At 45.5% G+C, this 13,394-nt stretch overlaps 1 protein-coding gene across 5 annotated transcripts in view; it reads left to right on the forward strand.

Moving 5' to 3' along the window:
• The window catches only part of DCUN1D4 (defective in cullin neddylation 1 domain containing 4), a 72,962-nt gene that overhangs the window by 37,505 nt on the left and 22,063 nt on the right, over positions 1 to 13,394 (forward strand). For all 5 annotated transcript variants that reach the window (XM_090035910.1, XM_090035913.1, XM_090035911.1 and 2 more), the window contains one exon: positions 1,284 to 1,375. In XM_090035910.1, the coding sequence (XP_089892036.1) occupies positions 1,284 to 1,375 (92 nt within the window). The remainder of the gene's footprint in view (positions 1 to 1,283; positions 1,376 to 13,394) is intronic.

Genomic DNA, 13,394 nt, shown 5'->3' on the forward strand with positions numbered 1-13,394 from the left:
GTTTTCCCTTCTACTACACCATTCCTTCACTAGATCTGAAATCATTAGAGCGGTTGTATCTCAGAAACTTATCCCTCAAGACTTCTGGCATAGTCTGCTCAAAATGTTTCTCTTTTGTTTCTTTTCCCCTCCCTCTTTGCGTTTATCTCCAGACTCTTCCTCTTGTCCAGATCTGCTTCATCCCCAACAACCCTCTATTCATTTAACTTCTTGAAACTTTGCAGTTTTAGAGAGAGGTAAGGGCTTGACTCTGTGTACACAGACTTACAGAGAGACAATGGGGCTGCTGATGAGAGATAAAAGACCTGATTACCTACCCATCTTCATGTATTGCTGTTAATAAGGATGTTATCCCCGGAGATGCAAATCAACAGTTTGAGAACCGAAACTAAGCATCACCAAGATGCTTAATGGGATCTTCTAGAGACAGAGCACTAAGTCCTGTTGGGTAGAGTGGTTTTCTTTAATCTTTACTAATCTATAGAGAAGCCTCTAATATAGCCCATGGCCTGTTGTGACCTATTTATAAAACTTTTCTAAAAAGATTACATGAATATATTGTCTCAAATAATATCTAATTAGAAGTTATAATCCCTATTCCATGGTGATATTTTCAACCTTTAACATATCTTAAATTAAAACTATCTTTATATAGGTTTATTTTTTAAAGCATCTTAAAAATAGGATTAAATTGAAAACATCTAAGTAAAAAAAAAATCTGGTTTATTTATTTATTTATTTTTAACTGTTGATTTTTATCCACCCTGACCTACAGTAAAGCTGGTTCTTGAAATGTCAGTTTGGATTCTGCAGCCTACCTCAGTCCCTGCTTTTGGAGACTTTGACAGTTTGGGGTTTGGAGGAAACTAGGGGAGGGTTGTGGATCTCCACCTTTCTGCCCTCATATAGGATCAAAATGGGGCACGGATGGTATATTCCTAATGGAAGCTGCTATTAAAGTGTTTACCTATAGTTGGGACTACCGGCACTGCAGTGTCTTGATGAATCTCTGTTACTGCATAAATAATTTCTCTTAGTGCTTGTGATGGCATGCATGTGATGCTAATTGGAATTCCAAGTACTTTATTCAGCTTTTGAACAAACATAGTATTTACTTTTACTGGTACTTAGTTATGCAATCGTGCAAATCATTGGATATGACATGATCAAGATACTAAGAAAAATGCTAATATTTATACTAATCACTACAAAAATGGTATTAACTATTTCTTGACTAAAACAGTTTTTAAATTAACTTATTGAATTGTTTTCTTTATTTTTAGCATGTATAGAAAATATGATTCAACTAGAATAAAAGCAGAAGAAGAAGTCTTTTCAAGTAAGAGGTGCCTAGAATGGTTCTATGAATATGCAGGTAAGTTGATCTGTATAAATTACCTACTTTTGATCAGTGTTTAAATTGTATTGAAATTTAAGGGCAAATATTAAGTTAACTTTCTCTCATTCTTTAGGTGGTTCTAATTTGAATTGACAGCCTTGTTGGTAAATCAGAGTTTTTAGGAAGCAAATCTTTAAATATTGCTTTTATAACTTGAAGCCAAAAAGTTCAGGATACTCTAGTGTCTGATGGAACATAAAGCACACTGGGATAAATATGTTAGATCACAAAGGGACCCTTCAAATAGTATTTCATTGGCTTTAAGCTACATGTAACTAAAAAAACAAGCTAGTAACTTACCTTTAAATACAGTCAACCTTTTATATAGCAACGAAGTGTCATACTTAATTTATATTTCTATCTGAAATATCTTTCTCTTGAGTTTAGTGCTCCTGTCAGAAAGCATGGGTCATATTCACCAATTGCTTTGCTGCTGAGAAACTTAGACCCCTGCTATTGCGGATCTGTTTTCAAACAGGGAGGTTGGGCAACCACGTTCAGTTGGTCACTGCTATCTCTTGTTTCAGTTCTAAGCAGAAAACTTAATTTGTTGCTCAGATCACATATCCCAGAAATTTTCCCTTACAGTTATTTTTCATTATTAAGCATATGGGTCATTATGTTTCATATTCTAGGTATGGATGTACATTGCATTTGTAGGGCTACAAAAATAGCATAAGCTCTACTGAAGTGTTGCTGGATGAAACAGCAGCTTCTCTGTACTGCTACATTTTGTAGCTCCACGTATAATGTGTAAACACTGTGGAGTCTCACAGTCTTGCGGCATTCCACAGTGCTGTTTCCTCTCCTACCCCTCTCTCTTCCTCCCCCCAACAAGAGGGGAGGGAGGAAGAGTGAGGTGGACAGTTACCTAATGCTCCAATATTGTCTTTCCCCTGGAAGCTGGGCAGTGGGTGGTAGGTTTGGGGGACCTGGAGCTGCTTCCTGATCACTGACACTCCTGTGTTGAAAGGGATGTTTTTTTTGTGGGGGGGCGCACAGGTAGTATACTGCTCCACTCCTGGGGATTGGGCACTGTTGTGTGCTCACTGACAGCCCTATCACACCTCATAGTTTCATAGTTTCTAGGGTCGGAAGGGACCTGAGCAGATCATCGAGTCTGACCCCCTTCCATGGCAGGAAAGAGTACTGGGGTCAAACGACCCCAGCAAGGTGTTCATCTAGCCTCCTCTTAAAGACCCCCAGGTTAGGAGCCAACACCACTTCTCTTGGAAGTTGGTTCCAGATCCTAGTCGCCCTGACCATGAAGTAGCACCTCCTGATATCTAACCTAAATCTACCCTCTGCCAGCTTGTGACCATTATTCCTGGTCACTCCTGGTAGTTCACGGGGTAACAGGGACTTCCCCAGTGCCTGCTGGTCCCCTCTAACTAGTTTGTAACAGGCAACTAGATCCCTCCTCAGCCTTCTCTTGTGGAGGCTGAACAGGTTCAGGTCCCGTAGCCTCTCCTCATAGGGCCTGCCCTGCTGCCCCCTGATCATGCGAGTGGCCCTCCTCTGGACCCTCTCCATGTTGTCCACATCCCTCTTGAAGGCGGCACCCAGAACTGGATGCAGTACTCCAACTGTGGCCTGACCAGTGTGCGTAGAGGGGGAGGATCATCTCCTTGGACCTGCTTGAGATGCATCTGTGGATGCATGACACGGTGTGGATGGCTTTCCTGACTGCATCCCCACACTACCGGTCCATGTTCATCTTGGAATCAGTGATGACTCCAAGATCCTTTTCTGCCTCTGCACTGACGAGAAGGGAGTTCCCCAGCCTGTAGGTATGGTGCCAGTTGTTCCCCCCCAGGTGCATCACTTTGCATTTGTTGATGTTGAATCCCATCCTATTCTCATCCGCCCACCCCTGTAACCTGTCTAGATCTGATTGCAGCCTATTCCTCCCTTCTAGCGTGCCCACATCCCCCAACATCTTAGTGTCATCAGCAAATTTGAACAGGGTGCTATTTACCTCCTCGTCCAAGTCACCTCCTTTGCAGTGACTATGCATCTCTCCAGCTGGGGAGCTTGGCGTCTCCCTCCACTTACGTAGCACTACATTTTTGTGGCTCTTGAAAGTGTGTTGACACTTCTGTGTTAAAAATGTAATGTCCATCCGTGGCCTCAGTTTCATCATGGTATATTAAATAGGTGTTGACTAGGTAAACTTCTTTTAGGGCTACCAGCTGTGAATTTTTAGCATAAATGGTACTCCACATTCTTTAACAAAAGTCATCTGATGTCCTGCTACTTATTTAAGCAGACTTGTCTGAAGGAAGCAGTTTGAAATGGGAGGGAAATAAATTTGTTGAGCCCCAAGGGAAACTAAGTAGGTGGCAGATATAAGAAATGGGGCTGATGGTTAGTTCTTTGATAGTATGTGTAGTACTTCAGGTGGTAAGTGGATGTAATCTTTTTTGCAGATTCTGGCTTGGGTGTGTATGGCTCATACTTAATTCCTTAGCTTTTTTTAAAAAAGAATTTTGGCTTTCCACTGGCTGCAGGTGCAAGATGTAGATATGGAGCAACGGGGGATTGGTTTGGTTAGTAGTGGTGAATAATAGTTCTAGAAAAGGCATTCTCAGATGAGAATTTTAAGTATTTACGTGATAGGTTTTTTCCTCTTACACATGCCTTCAGTTAATATTGCCTTTATCGTTTCCCCAGCATGACTTTTCCTTGAGAATAATTGGGGTCTCTTTAACTGCTGCTTATGCTGAGTGGGAGGAAGTGATGGGAAAGACAACCTGTATAATTAAAACCTGTTGTTTCTAAATTGTTTTTACAAGATTGAAAAGATCACCTAATAAGACAAGGTCAAATTCTGTTTGTTATTTTCTGAGCCTGTTTTTTGTTTTGTTTTGTATTGTATTCAAATTCTGGATTTCTGTCGTAATAGGAGCCTTTTTACGACAGATAAAATTATCCTCATTCTAGAGGGATTTTCACCTCATTTAAAAAAAACAACCCACAACTTGTATGTTGCACAGCATGAGTTGGTGGTATTCATAAATTCTGATCTGATTTTGTAGTGAGATGTGATGAGACTTTTGACTTACTGCTGCTGTTTTAGCTGTTTGCATTTTCCCTAGTTTTTAACCCTGCAAAGCAATTGCTGGTTATAATTCTCTTCTGTTATGAAGTCCTCCATGGTGTGGCATGATATTGCAGTGTAAACAAAACCAGGTCATGAGACTTATTTCAGGTTTTTTTGTGGTGATCCTTTCAGCAATAATGTCCTCTGCTCTCCCCTGTTACTTGGTACAAATCAGGCTATTTGGACTCCTTCTCCTCTTCCAGGTCAATTGCCAATTCTTTTTCCAGGTAAAAAGATTCTTCAGATCCAGGTTCAAGACTGAGTGACTTCTGTGGTACTAATTCATTGTCTTTTCTCACTGAAGGAGGGCTTTTGCTCCTCCTATCATTTCATCAGTTGGATAACCTCTGAGATTTTCAGGATTTGATGCAATGTATGGTCCAAGCCCTACAGATTTCTCATGAAGGAGTCACCATGCCTGCTGACTGGCTAGTTGACATGCCTGTTCTAAATCCACTTTTCTTGACAGGGAGATCTTAATAGACCTGGCTAAGTTCTGTAGGATTCCTGCCTTGGGTTCTGAGAATTGGAAGAGGGTGAACAAACAGTGCCAAGCCCTCTTCAGAAAAACTGGGTTTTTTTATATTCACCTGTTGTACTCCTCCTTTGGTGATAGCTGTGGCAAATAAAAAAGCTAAACAACTGCACTGCATTTCTAACAAAACAGCTCAAGCTTGTTGACATATTTGTTTGGATGTTCTATCCTTCATCCAGCCTTTGATTCTAAAAAACTAATTATTTAAGCTCTTCTGGCTCTGTATGATTTAGGTGTATGGGTAGTGGGAGGACACTGGCAGTACCATCATCTCCCTTGGCTTTACCTATGTCATGTTGTCGAGTGAGTGTTCTCAGTGTTTCTGGTGCTTTGCCTTGTAGTTGTGTGTGAAGGTTTGAAGTGATTTTTTTATAGAATCATTGGCCTGGAAGGAACCTCCAGAGGTCATCTACTTCAGCCTCCTACCTGAGGCAGGATCATCTGTATTCAAACCATTCCATAATCTAAACTCTACATAAGAGTAGAGTCAGCCATGACACGAGACCAACCTTAGACCCCAACCTGCCACAGGTAAAGCAGGGGAACCATGGCAGCCAGTGTATATGAGATGTTGTCAATATATGCTCAAGAGCTCCTGGGTAGAGGGCCATGCCCCCCAGTACAGAGGAAGGCAAAAGTCCCCACAGTTCATACCAATCTGACTATGGGGTCAAGTGCCTTTCTGATCCAAAATGTAGTGATCAGTCTGACTCTCAGTAGAGGGGCAAGCTAGGAACCTTTGTCTTTGGCCCCAGCAGGAACATTGGCAACACGCTCCAGTCAGAGGCCCCAGCCTTGGCTGTAGCCAACAGCAAATGCATCTAGGAAAGCATAGAAACACCCTGACACATATATTACCAGCAAGATTTTTCACTATGGGACTGACATGGCCGCTTGTTCAATCTGATATCAAGCAAGCTTTAATAATAATCCCAAGACTGTAGAGAAAATATAACTGCACATACAACCTGACAGGCAGCATGAGAGTCTCATAACGATTGTCTTCAGTGGGCCAATCCTCTGATCCTTGGCTGCATGCATGATGTTCTTAAGTGTCTGACCCCATTTCAACAGGAAGGAAACAGCAGCTATGTCTATCTCCCCAGTATCACAGCCAGCTTGCACGCACGCACCCACCTATTTCATGGTTTTATATTGTGCGGTTGCTGCTTCCTAGTCATTGGCACCTATTATCAGTCAAGCTTATCAGATGGTTTGGCAACCATTGATCCTTCTGTATCATGGTGTATGCGTAACAGGTCACCCAGACCTTTGACACATATGCCTAGGCAGTAGTCTGGAAGAGTGGAGGCTACCCAGATCTTCCATCCCTCCTTTAGGCCATTGAGACAGAATCCAAAGACCAGACTGAGTCCAGACATTTGGTGCCTCCATGCCTGTAGTTGTATAAGCATCCAGGAATTGAACCTGGGTCTCCTGTGTGGCAGACAAGGATTCTGCTACTGAACCAAAGGGGAGTCCAGTCAAGCTTATATTTTTACTACATATAGACTTTAAACAAAAGATGCATGGAAAATTACTGTGATTGCCAACTTCTCATTTAATTTATAGCATCCTGCTTCCATCTTGGGCCTAGTTTTGTTCAAAATATTAGCTTGCTTCAAAATCTTACACTACAACATATAGCAGAAAAGTGGAGAAGAGGGCAACCAGCAAAGCCTAGAAGCATAAGAAATACCAGTGATAGAATGTAGGCATAGCTATGCCTATATTATCCCAACCAGCAGCTGTCCAACCTCTTCCTGAATATCTCCAGTGATGGAGAGTTCACAATTTCCCTAGGCAGTCTGTTCCACTGCCTCACTATTTAAACAGTGAAGACGTTCTTTCTGGCTATCCAATCTAAACTTTCTTTGCAGCTTCAAGCTGTTGGTCTGCATCTTCCTCTCTGCAGCAAGAGAGAAAAGGTTTACAAGCCTTTTATCATCTTTGCTGCTGACTTCCGGACCCTCTCTAACTTCTCCACATCTTTTTAAAATGTGGAGCCCAGAAGCGCACACAGTACCGGGCATCCTTGGGTAAATGATTGCTTGTGAATGAAAGGCATTGGACTCGGTGGCCCAAGAAGTCCCTTTCAGAACAGTGTTTCTATAGCAGACACCTTACCAAAGGAATTCAAAAAACGTCTTTTGGCCCTTGTGTCTGAAGAACATGTGGTAGCTAATATTACTCCAAGATACTGCTGCCTGTTTGATACCCAGGGCAGTGTCAGTAGGCATTCTTCTTACCTCAGAGTTCTGAGTTTCTCAGTTGTTTTATGCCAAGATTGCTGGTAAACACTCAAAAGTCCAGCCTGCATCCAAAGGCTGGAGTTCAGAGGAGCCATTTAGGACTTTGTGGCCACATCTACATGAGACGCTGACACTGCAGTCGTTACTGCACAGTCATTTAATACTTATATAAACAAGTATTAAATGACTGCATGGTAACCCGATGAACAGCTTTTTAGTGACGCTACTGTGCTGTAGATTGTGGTTACTGTGCATTAACATTGCGTCACGGTTTCTGCCACATGATGCTACTGTGCAGTAGTCTTGGGCTGCTGCTCAGTCAGCATCTTTTGCAGATGCAGCCTATGACATCTAGAACTTCAGTTTTGCAAGACCTGATTCCAGCCCTTGCAAAAGTTTATATTTTATTCGCTGAGTATCATCCTACTATGAAATGCAAGGCCTGCTTCTCTTTGGTCATATAACTCCTTTTACTTTTGTAACGCTACGTGCCAGACTTCACCGAAGGTTCATGCAGTTCTGATTATGAGGAATTATCTGCTGTGTATGATAGCACACTTCCTCCGGCAATTTGGTTGTCTTAGTGTGGGACAAGGGCCTATTTAATATGTGCAGAGGACTTGCATGTTTCTTGCATACCTGTTGATGACAACTGTGATGGATGCTTCCTTATTGGGATGGGAAGCCTATGTCCAGAACCTCTGGCATTCAAACACAATACATCAAGAAGATGTTACGTTTCAGATCAATGTCACAAACATCAGCAGTCCCTTGCAGTCAAGGATGATTATCTGCCAGGATTGTCTTATCTGTGGGTGTGAAGAGACTGACAAGCCCTATCCAGGATTGACAGACTCTTTTGCAGCTTGGGCTCATGTTTCCATGTTGGGTGGGTGGCTCTATGTTCTATTTTTGTCTGTGACAGGCCACTTCTGTTTTTCTGTCTCCTATCATCATCATCAGGATTTCAGGGTACTGAGATCCTTGCAGCAGACTCTTCCTCCATTTGGGACAGTCCTAGGCTATAGTCTCCTATGAGTTGATATTGATGTTACTTTTTTTTCTATCTTTGAAGAGGTTTCTCTACACTCCTCTTGACTGTACACCTTGAGTGAGCTAGGAAAATAAAACTTGCTTTGGAAATCTGGAGTTGGACATCTGCATGATGTGGCTGGCCCAATGAAATTGATGTTGGATGATCATCACCTTGATGCCCGTGGTGTTTGCTTGCGAGGGGGCACTAATGTTAGTGCGTCTGTTTACCCACTGGATTTGAAGGATCTTCTGCAGGCAGCATTGATGGTATGTCTCCAGCGACTTGAGACGTCTTCTGTACATTGTCCATGTCTCAGCTCCACGCATAAAGGTGGGGTTCACGATTGCTTGATAAACCATGAGTTTGGTTTCAGATCCAACGTTGTAATCTTCAAACACCCATTTCCTCTGGCATCTGAAGGCTGCACTTGCATTTCTTCATCGATGTCAGCCTTCTGCAAGAGAGAGCTTCCGAGGTACACAAAATACTCAGTGTTCTCTAGAGTCTCACCGTGAAGCCAAATTACTGGAGCTGAGGTCTGCTCATTAAGAGCTTGTTGATGGAGGACTTAGTCTTCTCAGTGTTAAGTTTCAGTCCCATTTTCTTCTATGTCTTGGTAAAGCCATCAACAATTGCCTGAAAGTCTGCTTTCAAGTGAGCACAAACTACAGCATCATCAGCAGGGATCATGGTTTTCTCTGTTTAAAATCCCAGATTTTCTAATAAAAATCCCAAATTCTCTGATTTAAGAAACCCAAAATGTCTGTTTTTCTGCAATTTAAATGAAATACCACTATATATATATAGGCATCAGTTGAACACAATGTTCTGTTGATATATTTACAATTTGAAAGCAGTTTGGAAGCCTATTGGTGGTTCAATCTTACAATAAAATAAATTCTAAATACTTACATATTTTGGCATTTATTTTTCTTCTTTAAAGGAAAAAGATCTGTGTTTTTATGTGACAAATGGAAAACTTGGATCCCTAATCATCAGTGTACTGGAGCTCAATGATTGAGGACAGGGTGGTCTTGGTTTTGACTCAGAGTTGGCTGAGAATAAACAGTTTACCATCCATTCAGTAGTTTAGCTCTACTCCTACCAGTTAGTAGCCAGAAGTAGCACTGCAGTAAGGAATAGTGAGAAGATTGTTGGAGCAGTGAGAGAGCCCTACTTAACACCCATCTTCACCTCAAAGGGATTTGTGAGAGATCCATTATTGAGAACCATGGTTTGCATACTGTCATGAAGCAGGCAAAGAATGGATGTCCGCTGCAACTCATCACCATACTTCAGAAGGATCCTCCATAAACATTTTGTGGTTGATACGGTTGAAGGCTGTGTGAGGTCAAAGACAACCATGTAGAAGGGTTTATGTTTGTTTCCAGCATTTTTCCTTCAGCTGGCAAGCAGTGAAGATCATGTCAGTTGTGCCTCTTGATGCCTTCTACCTACACTGAGATTCTGGGAGAAGGTCTTCAGCAAGTGGAAGGAGATGGTTCAGAAGGGTTTCTTCAATGATCTTTCCTGTGGTGAACAGCTGGGTGATTCCTTTGTAATTTCCACAGTTGGACTTGTCTTCTTTCTTGCAGATTGTCATGATAATGCAGTGGTGGGCAGAATATGGCCTGCGGGCCAGATCTGGCCCATGGAGGGGCTTTGTTTGGCCTGCAGCAGGTCCCTCAGTCCCGCCTGGCCTAGGTACTGTCTGGTCCTGCCATGTCCTGCCACCCCTTGGCCTTGCAGCGGGGCTGGGGTGGCTCCACAGTTGGACTGCCTTTCTAGCCAGCCCAGGCAGTGGCAGCTCTTTCTGTCTGCTACTGCCTCAGGCCCAAGCCCTGTGGTCCTGGTGGGGACCCGTGCACAGCCCTGACCCACCCCATGCCTGCTGCGGGCTTGCCTGCTTATGTTGAACAGCTGTAGCAGCAGCGCAGGCAGGGCAAAAATGTGGTCAGTGTGGGGGAAAAGCAGCTCCTTCTCCTCACTGCTGTCTGGCGCTTCCTGCAGCAGCCATGTGGAGCCTGTGCTGGGCTGCTCCCACTAGGCAGCCTGGAGGTGACAGTGACAGTGGTGGAGCCAGGGGCAGCCCAGTGTGGGCTCTGCATGGCTGCTGCAGGAAGCACTGGGCAGTGCTGAAGGGGAGGGACTGCTTTTCCCCTGCGCTGAGCACACTTCTGCCCTGATGGCACTTCTGCTGCTGCAGCTATTCCACACGAGCAGGTGAGTCCATATCAGGTGCAGGGCTGGTCACAGCTGTGTGCAGGTCCCCACCGGTATTGTGGGGCTGGGGGCCAGTGGCTGGCACTGCCTGAGCTGCCTGGAAAGGCAGTCCAGCACGCTGAGCCACCCCAGCCCTGCTGTGTGCCCAGGGGGGAGCAGGACATGCCACGTGTGGGTGGTGTGGAGCAGGCACAGGGACTTGGTCAGGACTGTGCACGCAGTCTGGCTGATCTGCTTCTGCCAGGGTCAGTCTGGAGCAGGCATGGGGTAGGGCTGGGAGTGCATGCTGGTGGCAATAGCAGGGATGCACTGCAGGGTGTGTGAGCTCTGGGCTGTTGTGGGGTGGGCACAGGTGCTGAATGGCTCAGGGGGGCACACGCAGTGGGTTTCCATGCGCACCCCACCATACCAGCTACCCTGCAATCACACCCCTGCAATATACAAGAGTTAAACTTCATTTTGAGCTATTATGAAATTACCTCCTATATACATGATGCAAATGCATACAAATCAGGACAAAAATATCTTTTTAAAATGCAATTAAAATATGGTATTGTGGAAGTTTGATTTTTAGGGCATCTGTCAAGGGGAGGGGAGGGGTGGGGCTGCCTTGCGGCCGTCCACAGCTTGCCAAAACTTGTTAAGTGATCCTCAAAACTTGTTAAGCTGAAATAATTGCCCACCCCTGAGATAATGGCATCCCTGAGGTCATCTGGGTTTTTCTCATCATTCAAGACCCTTAAGATGAGGGCATAGAGCTGTGATGTGAGCTTCTCTTCCCCCTGCTTGAAGATTTAGGTGGGAATTCCATCGGCTCCAGATGTCTTGTGATTTTTCATCTGCTTGATGACTTTACTCATCTCATTAAGGGTTGTGGGGATTCTGAGATCATTTCATACTAGGTGTTGCAGCATACTCTCATCAATAGCAGTCTTGATTGAAAAGGTCTTCAAAAGGCTCCTTCCAGCAGGCATTGATGTTTCCCCTTTCCTTGATCAGGTTTTCTTCATCCTTTGGTCTCAAGGGGTTTGGTCCCTGAGTGCTTGGACCGTAGATGGCTTCGATGACACAAAAAATTGTACATATCATGGATGTTGGCAAGGTGTTGAATCTCCTTTGCCTTGCCTTCCCACCATCTGCTTTTCATATCACAGGCCCTCCTTTGGACCTCTGCCTTGGCTTCTTGATGACTTAGTTCAGGGGTTGTCAACTGGGGGTACTTAGGTTGTAGGGGGGCAGGGATGGAGCATGCCCTGGGGTGCGGTGGTGGCATTTCTCCTGGGTGCTTTCCCATACTTTACTTCTTACCCGGGGGAGGGAGAGGGGCATGCTGGGTGCCACCAGCCCCACTTAGCACACCGTGGCGCCTCCCCGCCCCCCCACTTCAGCTCACTCTCTGTGCTTACTCCTAGGAGCAGGGCTGGGGGTGGTGAGGGCAATGGAGCCCCTCTGCAGGCCATACATTCACCGCCCAGCCAGTTGGATGAGGTGAGGGGGGCTTGCACATAGTGGCTGCCACCATCAACCACCACCGTGCACCACCACTGCTGCCACACCACTTTTCTATAGCACATCACATGTGCGGCTCCAGGGGCTGCTGATGGGCAGTGCACAATTGGCTGGGCTCAAGGTCTATCAGCAGCCCACGGAGATGCACATATGACAGGCAGTAGGACAGTGGTGTGGGTATGGGTGCGGCAGCGGGAGGTGGTGGTGACGGTGGCAGCAACTGCATATAAGCCCCCTGCCCCCTTACTCCGTCTGTCCATCCGGGTTGTATATGTGCGGCCAGCAGAGGAGCGCTGCTGCCCTCGGGGCTCTGCCCCCCCGTGACCTGCCTGGAAGCTGGCACAGAGACACACTCCCTCCTCCTCAACATCTCCGACCTGGTGCCCCTCAGCCCCTTCCCTCTCCCCTGCCCTGCCCCCCTCCCACACACTTACCTGATGGGGGATGGGGGGGGGGGGGTGTCTGTCTCCTGCCTAACCAGTGGCAGCAGGCACATAGTGTTGTGCAGCTCTTGGGGCAGCGGCAGCGGGGTGCAGAGTCCAGCCTCCAGCAGCAGCTGCCTCCACACCATACACAGATCTGAGGGGCACATGCCCCTCCGGTGTCTGCCAGGGTAAGTGCAGTGGCAGGAGCTGCCTTCGCTCCGGATGAACCGCTCTCACGGCTCTGTCCTGCACTCCGCCCTGGCTGTGCAGTGCCTGCCCCTGCTCCAACGCTACTTCCTCCCTCACCATGGGGGCCTCAGTCTGCCCCCCCCACCTTAAAAACAAGAAAAAATTATAAAGGGGTACATGACCTGAAACTTTGAGGCAGAAGGGGTACACTTGTTAAGAAAAAGTTGAAAATCTCTGACTTTGTTTCCTTCGCTTGGAGTTGATGTCGTTTTGCCAAGTGCAAAAGGCATTGCACTTGTGGTCGATCATCTCTTGGATCTCCTGGTCATTCCTATCAAACCAGTCTTGATGTTTCCTGGTAGAGAATCCAGGTGTCTCTTCACAGGTGCTGATGATAGACCCCAAGTGCTGCCGACCATTCTAGTGTTGTTGACTGGAGTTTGCCACATTTTAATTGAGACACTGGTGGAAGAGGTCTCACTTGATTGGGTCCTTGACTCCTTTGATGTTGATCTTCCGTCAGCATTGCTTCTGCTGCAGGTGTTGCTTGGGAGCCAGTTGAATGACATAACCAAGGAGATGAGTGGTGATGGATCCAGCAGTCGTCATGTCCTAGCATTCATAGTTTCATAGTTTCATAGTAGCTAGAGTCGGAAGGGACCTAGGTAGATCATCTAGTCCGACCCCCTGCCTTGGCAGGAAAGAGCACCGGGGTCAGATGAC

The sequence above is a fragment of the Crocodylus siamensis genome, chromosome 2 (genome assembly GCF_052110815.1).
Source record: "Crocodylus siamensis isolate JL-2025a chromosome 2, ASM5211081v1, whole genome shotgun sequence".
NCBI lineage: Eukaryota > Metazoa > Chordata > Crocodylia > Crocodylidae > Crocodylus > Crocodylus siamensis.